At 45.3% G+C, this 19,952-nt stretch overlaps 1 protein-coding gene across 10 annotated transcripts in view; it reads left to right on the forward strand.

Moving 5' to 3' along the window:
• The first annotated feature begins 8,044 nt into the window (after positions 1–8,044).
• Positions 8,045–19,952, forward strand: part of PABPC1L (poly(A) binding protein cytoplasmic 1 like) — a 28,617-nt gene continuing 16,709 nt past the window's right edge. For 7 of the 10 annotated variants that reach the window (XR_005288705.2, XM_043496208.1, XM_038370181.2 and 4 more), the window contains exons 1-8: positions 8,049–8,206; positions 13,718–13,929; positions 14,973–15,166; positions 15,752–15,867; positions 16,845–16,984; positions 18,160–18,254; positions 18,799–18,936; positions 19,553–19,648. Coding sequence is in view for 9 of the 10 variants with exons in the window: in XM_043496208.1 (XP_043352143.1) it covers positions 13,737–13,929; positions 14,973–15,166; positions 15,752–15,867; positions 16,845–16,984; positions 18,160–18,254; positions 18,799–18,936; positions 19,553–19,648 (972 nt within the window). In the remaining variant the exon portion in view is untranslated. Of the gene's footprint in view, positions 8,207–9,068; positions 9,851–13,717; positions 13,930–14,972; positions 15,167–15,751; positions 15,868–16,844; positions 16,985–18,159; positions 18,255–18,798; positions 18,937–19,552; positions 19,649–19,952 lie in introns of those variants that run through there. The other 3 variants (XM_038370184.2, XM_043496207.1, XM_043496211.1) reach the window with 3 other exon arrangements.

Genomic DNA, 19,952 nt, shown 5'->3' on the forward strand with positions numbered 1-19,952 from the left:
CCTTGTGGTTTGTTATCTTTGTCACACTTGTGGCAACAGAAAATTATGGTAGTAGAATCACCACCTCATTATTGTAATGTCCAGAATTTGGACTCTGTGAGACTTGACTCAAATTAAGTGGTACAAACATTTAAATCATTCCTTTCACTAAGAAAATGAAAAAACTCTGCTACAGTACTCACTTTGTAGTAGAGGACACTCGTTCTGTTGCTTGATGTCCATTCTGTTAGGCGCATGCCTGTACATTTTTATGTTGTGGAGGAGAGGAGGAAGAAATGGAACTATAAATATCCTTATTTAATTTGAGACTCCTTGAATATGGTAATGGTTGAAAACACATGAACAACCATCTATTGCAGTGACTTCTGTTGATGGCTAATACACAAAAGATTCTGACCTGGGTACTACTGTTAGGTTCCTATCTGACTTGTTAATGGGGCTTGCATAGCAGATGCTGAGAGCACTGTGTGTACCTGTCAGTCAGTCCCTGGAAATTTCAATAATTCATTTCTCATCACAGAAGCCACAGCTCTGCATCTGACTGCAAGACAGAGCTCAACAGTTTTGGAAGGGTGGGGATCAGTCAGTGGAGAGAGGGTTATAATCTGACTAATGAATAGTGGAGCTTTTTCTTATGTTTCACACTTATGCTAGTTTGCCAAAATGCTTAGGTGTAATGTAATTCTTTCCCAAATCATATTCTGTCAGGTACATTGCAGTGAAGTTACTTATACGGACAGCTACCCTAATGCTGTGACCTCTCATGACAAATGTTTGTGCATGGAGTTTGAATCCCTTGCCTCAAACAGTATGTATCTGGGGAATATGCATAAATATGACTAATTATTCTTCATAATGGTAGTAAGTACTCTTGATGGTTCTCCCTATTTTATAATTGTCACAGACAAAAGATCTTAACAAAGATGTCTTCTGACCCACAGTCTCCTCTAGTCATATCTCTGGTGTGATCAATAGAATAAGGTCAATTTTTCAAAAGTGCCTAGGTGACTGGGGCAGAGGCGTCTATTTCTCAATGAAAGAAACTTAAGCCCAAGTTACCTTAGGCACTCCTGAACATTTTTTCCAGTGTTTGGAAATAAATTCAAAAGTTCCTATTTAAGGCTGAGTAGTTTGTTGGAAAACTATCCAAGTTTGGATGGCCTTCCTCTCCCCACTTCCCCCACAGCTTGCTAACAGACCCATGCACCTTTATATTGCTAATAATCTAAAACCTGTAAATGTAGGTCCTGCTTTCCAACAGAGCCCCAACCAGGCTTCTATTTGCATGTCAGTTTATTGTTTTTGTACATTATCAGCTGTATGCACAGTTAATAAAACTTACACTACGCACAGGTATCAGTGGTAGTGCATGAAAATTAAATGTGTAAGTGTGTGTGCAACATTGAACACACAAATGGAGGCCACATTCTGAAAATTTGCTCACAGTGAATAGTAACAGTCAAATTATTTCATGATCCAGGGCTTATCCTGAACCCTGAAAGCAGGTTGGCTGGGGATGAAAAAAGCATTCTATCCTACTTCAGCTTTATAACTGTTGTAATGGCCTTTTTGCTATACAAAGGATTGAACTAATCGGATATCTAGGGAAGCACCTGACACAATTATGAAGAGCAGAATTACTCTTGGCAAGCTTCTCAAAGCAAGGTAGAGCCTGAGTGTGGGAGGGATTTTTGATGTTGACCCACAGCACTGCACTTACTACTTTGGAAGAGTATTGGCACATAAATTCCATCCACATACAAGCCACCCGTTTACATATTTGTACTTTTCAGATTTTTAGAACATTAGGGAGTACAATAGCTATGCAGACTCAAGTTACCTCAGCTTCATTTAAATGGTATTCTGTAGCTATGTGGGTTGTGGTAAGACACTTCCCCCTCAAGTCTCTGAAGGTCCCTTTCTCAAAGTGACAGGTTTCAGAGTAGCAGCCGTGTTAGTCTGTATTCGCAAAAAAGAAAGGAGTACTTGTGGCACCTTAGATACTAACAAATTTATTTGAGCTGTACCTCACGAAATCTTATGCTCAAATAAATTTTAGTCTCTAAGGTGCCACAAGTACTCCTTTTCTTTTTCTCAAAGTGCGCGCGCGCACACACACACACACACACACACACACACACACACACACACACACACACACACACACCCCCCAAAGGGGAAAAACCCCCAAGGGAAGTATTCTAAATCTTTTATCTCTGATACTGTTCCTTTTTTCTTCCATGCTCTTGAGGATTCAATATGGTAGATTCAATTGTAACTGTGCTGTAGCTGCAACTTGAATATAAGGTGAGGTTTGAGAAGATTCAGAGAACTCGTGCATTTTCTTTACTTTTAGAGGTTCGGTACATCTTGGCATCCTGCCCATTGTAGTAGGCAGTCTCATTTAACACTATTTCTTGTCGCACTAATGCAGGGGTGGGCAAACTTTTTGGCACGAGGGCTACATCTGGGTATGGAAATTGTTTGGCGGCCCATGAATGCTCATGAAATTGGGACTTGGGGTGAGGGCTCCAGCTGGGGGTGCAGGCTCTGGGGTGCAGGATGGTGGGACCGAGGGGTTCGGAGAGTGGGAGGGGGATCAGGGCTGGGGCAGGGGGCAGGGCACTGGAGGGGGTCAGGAGTGCCGGCTGATGGGAGCTGCAGGGGCAGCTCTTGGGGAGGGGGCAGTGTGCAGAGCCCCTATGCTGGGGAGACATGCTGCTGCTGCTTCCACAAACCGCGCGGAGCCACAGCACATGTGGAGCAGGGCAAGCCCTGACCCCAGCTCCCCGGCAGGAGCCTGAGGGCCGGATTTAAACTTCTGAAGGGCTGGATGTGGTCCCCGGGCTGTAGTTTGCCCACCCCTGCACTAATGGTATCGACCTACGTCTCCCCACTCCATTGAACTGCTTTACCTTCTCTGCTAGAGAAGCATAGTGTTAAAACCTAGCTAGTTGGGGTTCAAGCACTAATCTGTCCCACTAATCTTGCATTGAATGATTTAACCTCCATTTAGATGTATAGTAGTTAGGGCTGTCAAGCAATTAAAAAAATTAATCGCAATTAATCACACTGTTAAATAATAGAACACCATTTATTTAAATATTCAAATATATTGATTTCAATTACAACAAAGAATACAAAGTGTACAGTGCTCACTTAATATTTATGATTACAAATATTTGCACCGTAAAAAACAAAAATAGTATTTTTAATTCACCTAATACCAGTTTTGTAGTACAGTCTCTTTATCATGAAAGTTGAACTGACAAATGTAGCATTATGTACAAGAAAACTGCATTCAAAACAATATAAAACTTGTAAGCTCTAATCAGTCCTACTTCTTGTTCAGCCAATCACTCAGATAAACAAGTTTGTTTACATTGGCAGAAGGTAATGCTGCCTGCTTCTTGTTTACAATGTCACCTGAAACTGAGAACAGGCGTTCTCAGGGCACTGTTGTAGCCAGCGTCACAAGATATTTACGTGCCAGATGCACTAAAGATTCATATGTCTCTTCATGCTTCAACCACTATTCCAGAGGACACGCATCCATGCTGATGATGGGTTCTGCTCGATAATGATCCAAAGCAATGCAGACTGACGCATGTTCATTTTCATCATCTGAGTCAGATGCCACCAGCAGAAGGTTGTTTCTTTTTTGGTGGTTCGGGTTCTGTAGTTTCCACACCAGCGTGTTGCTCTTTTAAAACTTCTGAAAGGATTCGCTACACCTCATCCCTCTCAGATTTTGGAAGGCACTTCAGATTCTTAAACCTTGGGTCAAGTGCTGTAACTATCTTTAGAAATTTCACATTGGTATCTTCTGTGTTTTGTCAAATTTGCAGTGAAAGTGTTCTTAAAACAAACAACATGTGCTGGGTCATCATCCAAGACTGCTATAACATGAAATATACGGCAGAATGGGGATAAAACAGAGCAGGAGACGTACAATTGTCTCCCATAGAGTTCAGTCACAAATTTAATTAACACACTTTTTTAACGAGTGTCATCAGCATGGAAGCGTCCTCTGGAACGATGGCTGAAGCATGAAGAGGCGTAATATGAATCTTTAGCCCACCTTGCTCATAAATATCTTGCGATACCAGCTACAAGAGTTCTTGTTCTCGCTTTCAGGTGACATTGTAAATAAGAAGCCAGCAGCATTATCTCCCATAAATGTAAACACACTTGTTTGTCTTAGTGATTGGCTGACCAGGAAGTGGGACTGAGTGGACTGAGAAGTAGGCTTTAAAGTTTTACCTTGTTTTGTTTTTGAGTGCAGTTACGTAACAAAAAAAAAATCTACATTTGTAAGTTGCTCTTTCATGATAAAGAGATTGCATTACAGTACTTGTATGAGGTGAATTGAAAAATACTATTTCTTTTGTTTATCATTTTTACAGTGCCATTATTTGTAATAAAAAATAAGTGATCACTGTACACTTTGTATTCTGTATTGTAATTGAAAGTGATATATTGAAAATGTAGAAAAACATCCAAAAATATTTAATAAATTTCAATTGGTATTCTATTGTGCGATTAAAACAGGGATTATTGGTGATTACATTTTTTAGTTAATTGTGAGTGTTAATTGCGATTAATCGACAGCCCTAATAGTTATCAGTTATTTTGCCAGTTTCTCCACTCTTTGTAGACACATCTGGACTTAAATCCCCAACTCTTGTTACAGCATTTATACTGTACATTTCCTACCTCTTACCCTGATAATGCCAGCTACTGCTGTTTGCTGGTGCTGATCAGCCTGCCTCAGGGATGACACCTTCCCATCCTTGCCCCTGGAAACCTAGGAGGCAGGCTTGTCAGCAGAGGCAATGGGGAAGCGAACAGGTATGTAGGGGGACAAGAAGGTAAAGTATAGGAAGAGAAAAGAGGGGAGATTATTATATTCTTTGCTTTAATCCCATAGACCTGCAATGGCTTGCTGGAAAAGGGAAATCCCTGGGCGGGAAGCCATAGCAGGAGGGCTCTCCTGTTACATGGCCCCCTGATCCTTTGGTCCTCATATGCTAGGCCATCGTCTGAGTGCAGTGCTCAAATAGCGATGATGATGTTGTGAGGAGCTAGGGCCGCACTGGGCTGTGTTGAAGGAGAATCCAATTTTCCTGCTACTATGGCCCACTGCACAGAAAATATCCTGGTTGGGCCCATGCAGATCAGTTAGGTTGAGAATGCAGGCAAGTGCTAATGCTCCACTGTCATCTCTTCCCCCTCCTGCCTGCTTTCACTCATTCCTCTGGTGAACTGGGAGAGTAAAGGCAGCATTGCTGTGAGGAATGGCATCTTTGCGCCAAGCCTGGCACTTCAAGCATTCTCTGTAGTGCTGCTAAAGACTTCTGCAGTGTCAAGTGCAATTAACGTTCTGGGAAGTTGCCAGAAAAGCTACCATTAATATTAATGCCATCCTTAATTGATGCATCTTATCACTCAAACATAAAACCCAAAGACTCCCCAACTTCACAGCAAATTCCTGTTCAAAGTCAGAATATTACCAACCACAATACACACATCCAGTTCCTCACTGCCAAGCTCAAATGCACAAAATGAACTTTGACCTCAGTGCTGGATTAAGATGTATTACCTATAGGCATAAAAGTAGGGCTAAAGTCTATAACATATTTACACATGGAAAATGTATGAGGTTAGATACAGAGCTCAGGTTATGTACTGTGAGATTGCACATATCTACTTCTTCACATGCTGGCTAGTTGCCTGAAAGGGAGTTTGTTATGGAGCAGAGATGTTACTGTGTTTAGGTGATAAGGTGTGAGTTAAGGGTTGCGTATTTTGGTTTAACTACTGCCTCTTTTTAGTGGCTCTTTTTACAGAAAATGCATTTGAGGAGTTTTAACTAAATATTGTAGATTGGCCACAAATATTGAGCACTCATAGAATTTAAGGTCAGAAGGGACCATCATGATCATCTAGTCTGACCTCCTGTATGTTGCAGGCCACAGAATCTCACCCATCCACTCGTGTATTAGACCCCTATCCTCTGGCTTAGTTACTGCTATCATTACTGCAATGCGACTAGGGCTAGGGTGGACTGCAGCTGTCATTCTGCAGCAGCACCATCTCAGCTTTTCTTTTAGGAAGGAAGAATAACTTTTCCAACCATTAATTTAGGTGCAATTGTATTTAAGTAGGTAGAACGTGATTACCCACTTTAGGCTAGAACCAGCTTGCTGGCTTTAATACACCTGTACTCTTTACAGAAAGTCCATAGGGTCTAATTACAAGTGCTAATGAGTTTTGTGTATCAGCTAAAAAAGGTAATGTACGGCCCACTAAAACCATGTTGGATAGCTATTGGTATATGACTGGAAACGAAAAACACCACTTTAAATCTCCAGCACCTCTTGCAGCATCTGGTCTTTCCTTGGTTTTCTTGTTATGTACTCAGCAGGCCTAAACCTTTGCTTATGAGCTCTGCCAGTTTCAGAGGCCAAGGCAGGATGTCTGAAGGAAATTCAATAGCAATACATAATTTTAAAAAGTCAGATGAAATAAAATCGTTTCAAACTTCACTCATCCCAACCATGTTCTTGTAGTTTTTCAGGTTAATGGGAGTCTCCTCTCCCCATGGCAGATGGCTGGAACTAAGGAACAATATCCTTGAATCTAAGGTGAACTCCTGGGGGAGTAAATTCTAGGATTTTTAGTTTTTGCATTACTATTATTTATGGTCTTGTGGTAGCATCTAGGAGCCCTATCTGTGGAGCAGGACCTCATTGCACTAAGTGCTGCCTAAACCTAGAGCAAAGACAGTTTCTGCCCCCAAGAGTTTACAATCTAAGGGAATAAATACTATTATTAATAAATCTACAATTCTCTATATGCCTTTTCTGTGACAATTAAGACTGTGTTCTTTCCTTGGATGCAGGGACTGTCATTCACATATTCTTATTTTTGGCACAGTTTGGCCTCTTTTTTCATGATCTTAGATAAATACAGGGCCTGATTTCCAGAAGGATTGGTGAGCCCATGTAACCCAAACTGGTTTTGAGCCCTAGTGCTCCCATTCATTTCAGTCAGAGTGTTTTGGTATCTTTCAAAAAGGTGTGGTATTTAAATGCAGATTTTCTGTCCTGCCTTGTTTGGTTTCTCAAAATATCGTTAGTCATCCAGTGGCCTTCTGATAAACTTGGGTACAAAGGAGTTGGTTCCCATAGGTGAGCTGATGGTTCAATGTGAATGGCACACTTAAGGCTCTGCTGGAACAAATTCAATCCCTGTGGTTCAGTTGCACATTTCCACACATCTCCTGCTCCTCGGTATGTAATCTACATTTGAAAGAGAGGCTGAACAGCTACTGAGAAAAGACTAACCGGGTACCTGGCTCTGTTTTAGTTCTATCTCCCTTTATATTTCTCTTTGACTCCTATCACCATAGCATCTAAACGCCCCATCACACCTCAGTAAGACAGAAGAGCAGTAACAGTCCCTGTTTTACAGATGAGGAGCCAAACCACCACAGGGAGAGGGGACTTTCCTAAGGTCAAGGTGAGGTGAGGTAACATCTTTGATTAGACCGACTTCTGTTGGTGAGAGAGAGAGAGACGAGCTTCTGAGCTTACACCGAGCTCCACTCCTCCGCATTTCCCAAGCTCGGGCAGGATTCCTGGGGTAGGGCAGGAAGCAGAACCCAACCTCTTCCTTAACAGGACCTTCGACCCTTCTCCGATCGTGGCCACAGACGATGCCTGTCCCCACAGTCCGGTATCAGGAGCCCTCCTGAACACGGGTTCCCAACCAACCGGTTCTCCGAGCACCCCTCCGCTGCTGTTCCAAGTGCTTTACCCCCGCCTGGGGCTTGGCCCGCCCAGGCTAGGATTGGAGGAGCAGCCGGAGCTAGGGATGGGTGGCTTAGAGCGTGCGCAGCAGCTGAGTGGGAAGCGGGGTAGCTGGCCCAGCCCACGGCTTAGCCTGGCCCCGGGCCGGGGAGGGCCAATGAGCTGGCAGGGAGGCCGCAGAGCGAGAGGGCGCCCCCGGCTGCGCGGGGATTGGATCCTCCGGCCCCGTTTGCAGCTGGCTGCGCGGCCAGGTGGGGGAGTGGCCGCCGGCCCCGCCTGCCGGGCGAGGGAAGGGGCGGGGCCCGGGGAGCCCTGAGAGCTTCGGGCGCCGCTGGTCGCCGCCGCCGCCGCCTGCACGGGAGCCGCTGGGTCCGAGAACGTGACGGCCACGTGTGAGTGTGGGCGGCCCGCGGGGAGGAGGCTGCCCCCTGGCCCCGGGGGGCTGAGCGCCGCTGCGCCGGCTCCCACCTCCGCTCAGCCCTGCGTGCCCGCGGAGCTCCACGGGGCTGCGGTTCCGGGCTGTGCCAGGGCTCCTGGCTGGCCGGGTGCCAGCCCGCTCCGCGGTCCTAGGGGGCTCCTGCGGCTCAGCGGGGGGAGGGGTCTAGTGAGAGCGTCCAGCCCCCTGTATCCTCTCGAGTCCATCGCTAAAAAGCTATAGAAGGCCCCCTCCCCCATCCACCCACACGCTCCCTGGGGGGTGCTGGGGTGGGGGGTCGTTCTTAAATGCTGGCTGCCAGGGCTGTCGCGCTATGCTAGGGGTGCGGGCTTTGTGGACAAGTGGAGGAATCGATTCCAGGCATGGTTCTAGTGGGATGTTGGATGCTGAAACTAGCCAACCTGATGGAGCGGGTGGTGCATTTTCAGCAGAAGCGGTGAGGTGGGGTATCCCTGGGGGTCCCCTCCTTCCTTGCCTAAAATAGGCTTTTGCCAAACCCACAGATGTTTTCCTACTGTGTCTTACCCAGAAAAGTCACTCGGCAGAAAAACTCATTTACATGCATCAGAATCTCACCAGCTTTTAGAGTAGCAGCCGTGTTAGTCTGTATTCGCAAAAAGAAAAGGAGTACCCGTGGCACCTTAGAGACTAACAAATTTATTAGAGCATAAGCTTTCGTGAGCTACAGCTCACTTCATCGGATGCATTCGATGAAGTGAGCTGTAGCTCACGAAAGCTTATGCTCTTATAAATTTGTTAGTCTCTAAGGTGGCACGGGTACTCCTTTTCTTTTCACCAGCTTTTGAAAGCAACAGCAAATGGAGATTTCATTGGTATAAATGCTGAGAGAGGCTGTAAGGGAATGAGCAGCCCAGAAATGGGAAGCAAATTCTGCAGGTGGGGAACGAAGTTATTCAAAGCCCCTGCTGCTTCCCTGGTATCTGAGATTTTTCTTAGTCAAGCTAACTGCTTCTGACTCCACTGAGAAATCAGGAACACACCTTGACAATTCTGTTGGGTCACAAATATTAAATAGTGGAACCTTGAAATTAACACAAGATTTTAGGGGAAAGTCTTCAAAGGCACAAATGGAAGTTTGGCACAGTTGTGACTGAAAGTCAATGGAGGTTGGGTATCTAACTGCCCTTTATGACTTGGACAGTCTTCCTTTTCAAGTACTGGTGCGATCCCACTGAAAGCGCATGTTATAAAATTTCAACCTGAAAGCATGCGGATCCTGTGATGCTTATGGGCCTGTGATGGGTTGGTATATTGAGGAAAGGGTCTTTGCAAGGTAGTCGTATTGTAGAAAATGATGTTGAGCCTGGTGTTCTAACTCCTTGGACTTCCCCTTGAGCTGTGAAATTTAAACTCACTTTATAATATTGAAAACCCCAAATCTCTCATTCTCCAACACATCAACAATCAACTGTGATGAAGTGTCCATTTAGATCTGTTTGCGTGCAGGTTCTTCAGAAAGGAGAAAATCCCTTGGAAAGAAGTCATGCTAAAGGAAATGGTACAAACACTGAAGTTTATGAAGACTTGAGTGTACATGGAGATGATAGATATCCCTGTCTCCAAAATGGAGGTTGTTTAGGTACACACAAACTTAGCTATCTAAGCTATGAAATCACAAAACTAGTGGCCAATCTCCTGCAAGAATGAGTGGATTTGAGGGGGAAGAGAACACAAATTACTCGGATGGGCCCTTGATGTTGAACTTATTCCAACTGGCTTTAGGAGACCCAGTCCTACAAATCTCCTTTGCCAGGCAGATGTGGAATGAGAGTGCAATGCAGACCATTTTACAGAAGTAAATCTTAGCTTTGCAGAACACTGGGTTAGATTCTTCCCTCCACAACTGCTCCTTGGCTGGGTTCTGCCAAATACTCTACTGGAAAGGCTCCAGAGTTGCTAATGTGGCTTTGAATTCTTCTCTCGGTGACTCACTGCTTTTTTTCCTCTCTTCAGGGAGAGTGTGATTTATGTTAGGCATTCTGCCACCAGAGAGGAAGTGTTCAGTGGCTGGAATATTAGCACTAGAAATCAGCACTTAAGGGTCCTTTTCCCAGTTATGCCACTGACTTGCTCTGTGGCCATGGGCATGTCACTTCCCTGAGCTTTTCCTCAAGTGATAATACTTCCCTACTACAGAAGGGTGTTGTGAGACTTAACTAAGGTTTATAAAGTGCTTTGACATTCACAGACCAAAGAACCAGAGAAGTGCTGGGGAAATTCCTTTTGCCTCCTTGCTAGAGGAGACAGAACCATATTTCCAAGATTTGTCTCTTACTGGCTGATGGGGGAAGAGGACAACTAGAGACTTGCAATGGTCAGTGGATAGGCAAGGCCAGAATGAACTTCAACTTCCTCGGACAGTGAGGGCTGGGACCGTTTCTGGAGACTAGGATTCCAAAATTCTTACATGTTCTAGTCTCAGTCTACTCTCTTTTACTATGGACTAAAGGCCACTTCTGAACACATGAGGACCAGGTTTCTTTCTGATGTGACCTGACTGATTTTATGGGCTGAGTTTTATTGTATTCTCAGGTGAAGTTTCTTTCCTGGTTGCCTGTGCTTTCAGGGTGGTCTTGATGCAGGCTCTGTTGTTTGCTGGAATGGGAACCCCATCTCCACCATCTTTAGCTTAGTTGTTGATGGGCTGCACTTTTACTGCTGGCTGCACACACAACTTGACAATGTGACTTTTCATGGCTCAGAACTGTTGTTGGCCTGTTTATTGGTAGCATCCTCAGGCTAAATGGGATGGATTTGTAAAGGCAGCTTGCTTTCTCATTGCCTAGTTCTCCCACCCCCCTTCTCTCCCCTTCCCAGTGTATTGATTTATTTGTTTTAGTAGTCTTGCTTATGTTTCCAGCTTCATCCAGATTTGTCCACACAGACAAAGAAGCTTATTCCATTGGCCCAAATGTGGCTGTCAGCAGAATTTAAAGATGGAATTGTAATAAATTTCATGAATGGTGATTCACATCCTCCACTTCTTGGGTTTCTCTAATGTGCTTTCTGCATCCCCTTTGTAAAATTTCCCTCCCCTCATGGCTAAAGGCCTTACAAAACAGCAGCCTTCTCACCAGCTGTAGAGGGCTGTTAACCTTCCTGAGCCTTCATTTGTGGGGGTGAACATATTTGCATGAGGGCTGTGGGAGGTGCTTTTCAGTTACTTCAGAAATTAGAATCTCTTGGTATGTCACACAGGGGCACTGAGTTTGGGAGCTGATGCAAACTTCTCCAGATATTAGCATTTGGCTGAGACTAAAAGCTGGTAGATGATTTTTAAAGTATTTAACATACAATAATCATGTGCTGTACTATATGTATATTTATTTCAAACATTGATTTGGCACCCATCGCTGTGTTATCTAAGGATGTTGTAACATTTAAGTTGAGACCTTAAAAATCTCAGTGAGAGAAACCAACACGACTCTTTCCTGCTGCTTGCATCTTTACCAGCCAATCAGGATTTAATCAGTTGGGAAGACTTGGGCAAAGGCCTATATCTTGCAGTTCTGGAAGTGGCTAGGTTAGTACTTCTGCAGGGAGCGAATCCTGGGGGCCTGGAAGTGCTACCAAGAAAATTCTGCCACTACCACTTGGTTTACCTCTAGAGCAGGGGTAATCAATTTATTTTTTGTCAAGGTCCAAATTTCTTGATCAAGGTAGAGTCAGGGTCCAGACTTCAGAGAAAATAATACAAACAAATAACAACAATGATAATAAGTAAATAAAAAGATTTCACCGTCTATTCAAAAGCGTCTGATGGTCTGGATTTAGCCTGTGGTCCACCTGCTGACTAGCCCTGCTCTAGAAGTATGTCTTCACTGCACAGCTCAACTCAGGTGAGGGGTGCCTGGGTTAGCTTAGCCCAGGAATGAGCATCCCCACTGGAAAGCCCTAGCCGCATTAATGCATCCTCACTGTTTCTGCACTTGTCTGTGTGTGTCTGGGAATCTATCCAGTGGTTCTTTGTGCTGAGATGCTCTGATTCTTTCCCAGTCAGTTGCCAATTGCGGGAGAACTTGTCTGTTCTTCAGGGACAACTGTGGGAAGGGGTTTGGCAGATTATCAGCACTCCAGTGATTTGTGGGGGTGTGTGCGGTGAGGATGTCTGCATTCTCACTGCAAAGTGGGTGTGTTCCAGCCAGAGTTAAAGCGGAGCTAGCTTGGGCTTCAGACACTGAAAACCCATGTCAGAAGTTTTTGTGTGTGGCTGCTAAGGGGTGAAGGTTAAAACCTGCATAAGACCCCAAGTTAACTGTGCAGTTGAAGAAGATACCCCCTAGACATCAGATTCCAGCATTCTTGATCAGAGTAGGTCATGTGGTGGGTTGGAGGTGAAGTGATTCTTGGATCTGATAACCTCTCCTGGCATCTTGTTCTCACTGCATTGCTCCATGGTACCAGAACAAATGGTGGCTGTACCATGCCTAGAAACATTGGTTACACTGGTTGGTGCATCATCACAGCCCTTTATTTCAGTCCGTTATTTTTCTTTGATATTCTGCCTGAAAGCCTTTGTTTCCTTTTTGCTAGTGTTTGAGTGGTATGTGGAATAGTTTCATTTGGGCCTCGGTCCTCTGAAGTGAGGGGCTGAATTGTTAGGGATTGCTAGGGTATCTGTGGCACTATTGTGAATTTCTCTAGCACCTTCCATTAAGGATCCCTCTTAGGTGGGGAAGTATTAGTGTCATCTCCGTTGTACAGCAGGGGAAGCACAGAGTGTCTGACTTGTCCAGGCTCTGCCACTTTGCCCTACTCCCCCAAATCCCCCCCTCCCCGCACTATTTAGCCTTTTCTTAAGAGGCCATTTGCCCCAACTTCTACAGCATGTATGTTTGTCCTACATCCTTCTAGATCTATGACAAAACATGCACAATGGCACCCAATGCACTCTGCTTCAGCAACAGTGAATCTTGTAGTATGATGTCACCCTGGAACAGTGCAATATATTGGATTTGCTTTTCTGTCTGAAGAACAGGGGAAGAAAACTGTATAAGGGATTATCATATAAATCTATTGGGTTGTTTTGCTTACTGTGGAATGAAATTCCATTTGGTATCTCTTTAAAATAATAAACAACACCCCAGCTGAGTAGCCTATTGTCTTTATAGTTTGCTCGAGATGGGGTGTTATTCCTGATGGGGAACAGGATTCTGGTAATGTACATAAACCAGTCAAGCTTTTCATTATCAATATACGTGAGAGCAAAGCCTCATTGAAAATACTGGGTCTGTGGTATATCTGGAGAGTAGTTCACTTCTGATGTGTTACTAGAGAGAACGTATGGATTCTGCACTGCAGCCAACTTCTTCCTAGGCAACTGGGGGGTTTGGGATGAGACTTTAATTGGTGGTTGCTGCATGTGACCAAAGTCCATATTCTATTATCTTGCACAAAAATATCCTCTGTGCCACAGACAGTAACTGGGTCTTGCTTCACTTTAAAGTTAAGCTTTGTGGTCGACCATGAACGCTAGTGGCCCTGGATATCCATTAGCTTCTTTGTATGTGGGAGATCTTCACACAGATGTGACCGAAGCCATGCTGTATGAGAAGTTCTCACCTGCTGGACCGATCATGTCCATCAGAGTTTGTCGGGATGTTGCCACGCGTCGATCGCTCGGTTATGCCTACATAAATTTTCAGCAGCCTGCTGATGGTAAGCCTGATAAAACTTAACCTATGGAAAGTTGTTTTTTAAATCTGTGGTTTGGGATGGGGTGTGAGGGCTGATTACATGGGTCACGTTAAGGCTACCGGGTTTAAAATAAATGCTGACTTAATGCTTTGTTTTCACTGGGATCTAGTCTAAACCTATGCTGGGTTCTTACGTGGCGCCCATCAGCGTGGTATCTGAGTGTCTAATCACATGTGTGCGCCTAGATAGAGAGTGGGAGGGGAGACACCAGGGGCCCTACAGTTGAGTTTTGTACCCAGGTGAAAAAGTCAACATGCATGAATAACCTTCCTCCAAGCACTCAAAGGTACATTTGACTTGATTGTCCTCCTCTGAGAGCAGAGCAGGGGAAAGTGGTATTGCCGTGTGTGTGTGTGTGTGTGTGTGCGCGTTCACGATGACAGTGATTAAATTGTACGGGACTCTCATTTTCTAGCATCAGGACTGCTAGGCAGGGATTTGTTCTCATTTTAACTAAGATATTGCTGAAGTAAATGGCAAAACCTCTAAGACGCCTTTGATTTTTGGAATGAGGTTACAGCTGGTGAAGGGTGCCAGGTCGATAGCACTGGAGACTGAAATCCTGTATTGCTTAAAGCAGAAACAACGTGGGCAGCCAGGTTTAAAGTTGTTCCATTTTACTGTGAATGACAAATGGGGAGTTTTCTTCATTGCTAATGGGCAGAAGGATTCTAAGATTCCTGTAGATGAGCTTTGGGTGGCTACATGAACAGAGCCCACCGCCTGACTCCTCCATTGTACGTTACTAGAGGACTGTCTGGTGTGTCTACTGTGGCTTGGAACCTGGCTTGCGATATAGCTCCTAGGCTGCCTCTCTGGTTGTGATTTAATGGGATCTTTTTCCCAACGCTCAGGCTAGAAAATAACACTTTCCTGCTCTTTGAAACAATCTGATCATGCAGACAGCCAGTGTTACAGTAGGTAGAATATCAGGCCATGTCACAGTTCTTCTCTCCTTTAATTGTCTTCACTTGTTCATAATAAATGTGCATGTTTCCTGCCAGCTGAGAGGGCCTTGGACACCATGAATTTTGAAGTGATCAAAGGTCGGCCCATTCGAATCATGTGGTCTCAGCGAGATCCTGGCCTCAGGAAATCAGGGGTTGGAAATGTCTTTATCAAGAATCTGGATGACTCCATTGACAACAAAGCCTTGTACGATACGTTCTCAGCCTTTGGGAATATCCTTTCTTGCAAGGTACGTATGTTTTCGCTGCAAGAACAAGATTTATTCTAGGACTTGCCTGCACTTTGATACCAGGGTTGCCAAACTGGTTGAGATCTGAATTCTCTTTGCATCGCTTTGTGTGGTTTTCTTTAAATTTTCACCTGCTAAGTGAATAGAAGACTTAAAGGGTTATTGGGGAGGACCACTGCTATCTTATTTCCACTGGCAAAGGAGGCTGGACGCAACTTGCTCCAGAGCTGATTCACTCTGACTCAGCTAGAAGGGCTCTCCTGAGACTAGTGCAGACCACTTCCTATCTAAAGGGCTCAGCACATTTCCTCAATGGTGTTTCCAGCTTCTGTCAACCGTGGGAGCTGAGCTTGTCACCTATACTCTTATCTCCCCACGTGACAGTGTGCCATAAGCATGGGGCTCTAGGTATTGTAGCTTGGTGAAAAGTAGATGCCAGTGAGGCTGAATGTTCCTTGGCAATGGGACTTGGGTTTGGCATGGGTGACTGCTAGGGATTTCTGGCCGGGCTTGTAGGGGGCAGGGGAGGTCTGCCTTCTGTTTTTCAGGGCTCTTCAGTGTCTGACTCTGCCTCTCTCTTGGCAGGTGGTTTGTGATGAGAACGGATCCCGCGGTTATGGCTTTGTTCACTTTGAGACCCATGAGGCGGCAAATCGGGCCATTGACACCATGAATGGGATGCTGCTCAATGACCGCAAGGTGTAAGTGGGGAGGGGGGATCCTCATTTTGTGCTGCTTCTCCCTTCAATAGCCCTCTCTGAATGTGGCCTTTGTATAGTAACTAGACTCTTGGTTATCGGTATTTGCTCAGTGTGGTGTTGCATAATCAGCATTGCTCAGTGGGCAAACATGCTCCTTGTTAGGGCTTATGCTGTTTCTGCCCTTTTTTCACTGGGCTTTGGAGTTATGCTGATGATCCTGGTAGGATTGTATGGAGGCTGAGAACTGCTGGCACAGGGTGAACAAATCCCTAGTCCAGACGAGAGCAGGCATACATCATGTTGGTGATGCAGCACCGCAGATGTTTAGAGCTCTGTACTGGTCCCTGACTCCCACGTTATCTTAAACTGAATTCTTAGGAAGAAAGAGGATTTAGCCTTCTCCAGTCCTCCCTTCCCTTCCCCTCCTGTGAAAGACCTCAGCCTTCTTGGATCTAGTGAGCTCTAGATCACTCTGTGTATTGTCACTACTGCCCGGCAGGGATCCTCTGAGGGTGGAGCTGGCACTGCAGGGAGGAGGGGCAGACCGTATACCATCTAGGATGGAGAGAAGGCAAATAATTGAATTCCTTTAGGATCTGCTTGATCTGGTGAGATCTCCTCAGCAATGCCTGGTATGAGATGGCTCTTAGATTGTGCGCTCCTTGGAGCAGAGACCATCTGTTGTTCTGTGTCTTTACAGCCCCCAGTGAAGGGGGCCCTGTACTGACTAGAGCCTCCGGGTGTTACTGCAGCATTAATGTTAAGGAACAATAGCCAGTGTCTGTGGGGATAGGGGAAATGTGCAAGTAGGATCTGCTCAGGTTGCTGAGATGCAAAAATACACAGTTGTTACTAGTGATAAAGCGACAGTCACCATTAGAAGCAACTCTACTGACCAGTGGGCTCCCATGTCTTTTTTTTCCCCTGGCCAATGGATGTCTGGTGAAGATTCATGTTCCTCCGTTTACTTTCTGCAGCTTTGTTGGCCATTTTAAATCCCGCAGAGAGCGGGAGGCAGAATTTGGGGCACGGGCGATGGAATTCACCAATGTCTATATCAAGAACTTTGGGGATGATATGGATGATGACAGACTGCGGGAAATATTCTCCAAGTTTGGTGAGTAGCATTTCTACAGCAAAATCTGCACAGTGGCTGGTGAATTGGAGGCAGCGGGACCAAGGAGTGTGTTCAAGGGAAAGAGCCTGAGTGAGGAGTTAGATCTCTTCTCCTATTTATATAATAGTTTTAGTGGTAAAATCCAAGAACAAACCCAGCTGAGGAGATTGCCAGTCATTCCAAATGACTGCAGTGGTCTCATGCAGCTTTGCATAAATGTCATTAATTTAATCACTGATTACCTGCTCTTGATCATGATGATGGAGGATGACTGATAGCTTACTTGCTTTTCAAAACAAACCACAAACAATTGCCCTCCCCAGACAAGTGAGTAAGTAGAACTTCTCAAAGCTGTGCCAGAGAATGGAATCCAGTTACAGAAAGGTAAATGTCCTTTAAATCTCTTTAAATTACTAGTCTGAATTTAAAAGCAAAAGTTATTTCCTCTGGGTCTTTCAGTGGGTTATGACTGTCTCCTTAGTTCCTGGAACAAGGTCTGTTCAATGTTGAGTCCTGAGCATGCTGCTGGTGCTTGAGAAATACTAAATAATCTAGCATTTCTGAAGTGCCTTTCATCTGTGCTTCTCAAAGGCTGCGTTTCTGTGACTAGATTCCTCACACTAAGGTAGATGGGAATATTTATCTCAGTTTTGTAGATGAGGAACCTGAGGCACCAGAACTTGTGACTTAATGTGTAACCTTGGGCATCAGGAATAGAACCCAGGTCTGCTTTGCCAATCAGTAGATATGTTGGGTTATGACTCATCTGGCTGTATAGCTCCTGTGGGAACCTTGCTAGTGGGGAGGGCTTGGAGAAACCAAGCTAGTGAGTTAGGGTGCCTGTATCTACCAGCACTGTGTCACTCCTGTTAGCCAGGATGCCTTAGCAGGCAGAGGAACGTCCACGCTGCAATAGACACTTGTCATCGCCCTCATTCTGCACCAGTGTATTTTTGGAGTCACCCCGACATGTGGATCTCCTTGTGCTGTTGCCACTGCCCCCACATCACTCAGCACTAGCCTGACCTCTAAGAAAGTCTTTGTGGTCTAACAAAGCAGGAGATTTGTGGAGGGAGGAGGCAGGGGTGATTGCCTCAAGTTGTGAGCAGAGACCTTGGTGGACGGTATTTTTCTGCTCCAGGCTGTTTTCAGGCACTGCACTCTTCTGTTTGCAGGGAAGACGCTGAGCGTCAGAGTTATGATGGACGATACTGGTCGCTCGAAAGGGTTCGGGTTTGTCAACTTTGAGAAGCATGAAGAAGCCCAGAAGGCAAGAGGGTCTTTGCTTTATATATTTAATTGACTCTCTGACGTTTAGAGGCCTGGCTGGGCCTTTATTCTCATGAGCGGGAGCTGACTGGTGCCAGCTGTTGAAATGCAACTAACGGATCTGTTAGTGGGAAAGATTCCATAACTTCCAAGTCCTGTAGCTTCTTGTTAACAACCTGTGTTTGGGTGGCCAGTGAGTCTGTCTGAGCAGTCATCCTATGCAAAGGGAAACTCTTATCTGCCCTGTTTCAGAGTAGCAGCCGTGTTAGTCTGTATTCGCAAAAAGAAAAGGAGTACTTGTGGCACCTTAGAGACTAACAAATTTATTAGAGCATAAGCTTTCGTGAGCTACAGCTCACTTCATCGGATGCATTTTCTTATCTGCCCTGTAATCCAAACTTGGAAGCAAAGCTGCTTTTATACCTTTTATTTTGAAAGATCTCTAATAGCAGTGGGGGGAAATAAAGCCTACACCAAGGGGGGCTGGAAGGGTGCTGGGGCTGTGGTTTCTTTTTGTGCTTAGACTTGAGAGCATCTCCTGGCAGGCTGTGGCAGACATGAACGGGAAGCAGATCAATGGCCGGATGGTGTACGTTGGCCGAGCTCAGAAGAGGATGGAGCGTCAGAGTGAACTGAAGCGTAAATTTGAACAGATCAAACAGGAAAGAGTGAGCAGATACCAGGTAATGGGAAAGAAGTGAAGGTGCCTCATGCCACATGCCTGTTTGCTCTCTGGCACGGTTGCCAGATGGAGTAACAGCATGGGATGTCTCTGCTGAGCCTCCTAGTCTCAAAGGGATGCTTTCAGGCATTCCAGATACAAAGGCATGGCCGTTGATGAGTGAGCACTGTTGAAAATCCCAACGGCAGCCAGCATCTCTCTCAGGGAAATGAGCCTCCTTGCTTGCCCAGCCTGCTGGGATTTCATATATCTGCATTTGTGGCACTGGATCCTTAAAGGAGCCAGTCCAGTTTCCTGTGTTGCACACTCCTCCAGGGTGTGACTTATAGGCGACACCTACAAGTGAGGAGTGTGTAAAACCAGTGTGGTCCTAAACCCCCAGGGCAAGTCAGTGACTTCACTGTATCTGCCACATACTTTTATGACCAGGAAAAAAGGGAGGATTTGTATTAATAGAGTAAGTTGCAAATATGGCCTTCTGGGAAGGAATCAGTAAGACACTGCAGAACAAGTTCCTAATGGGACGTTTATTGTGGGCCTTCTGTAGCCATCCTGAGTTTTGGGATGTTTGCTGTACCTTTCTGGAGAAATCTAGTTATAGTACTGTCTGTTCTTAGGGGGTGAATTTATATGTGAAGAACCTGGATGATGGTATTGATGATGAGCGGCTGAGGAAGGAGTTCTCTCCATATGGTACCATTACTAGTGCAAAGGTAAGAGAACTGGGCTACCATGGGGAGTCTAAATTCACAAGGCATTAGATCCTAAACGGTCACTGATCTCGATCTGGTAGTGCTTTATGGGGCACTGGTACTGAACATAGCAAGTCCTAGACTTTGGATCTGTGTAAGCCTCAGTCCCCAGCACTTGAGTTGTGACTGGCTTGCATTGTCGCCTGTAGCTTTTCAGATTATGCAAATAAATCACTAATACCCCCTGCTGCTGTGGGAGACTCTTATCTGCTGCTTCTGCAGTGCTCACAGCCCCTGCAGGGCTCACTGCCCCTGCTAGCCCAGG

The sequence above is a fragment of the Dermochelys coriacea genome, chromosome 13, assembly GCF_009764565.3.
Source record: "Dermochelys coriacea isolate rDerCor1 chromosome 13, rDerCor1.pri.v4, whole genome shotgun sequence".
Lineage (NCBI taxonomy): Eukaryota > Metazoa > Chordata > Testudines > Dermochelyidae > Dermochelys > Dermochelys coriacea.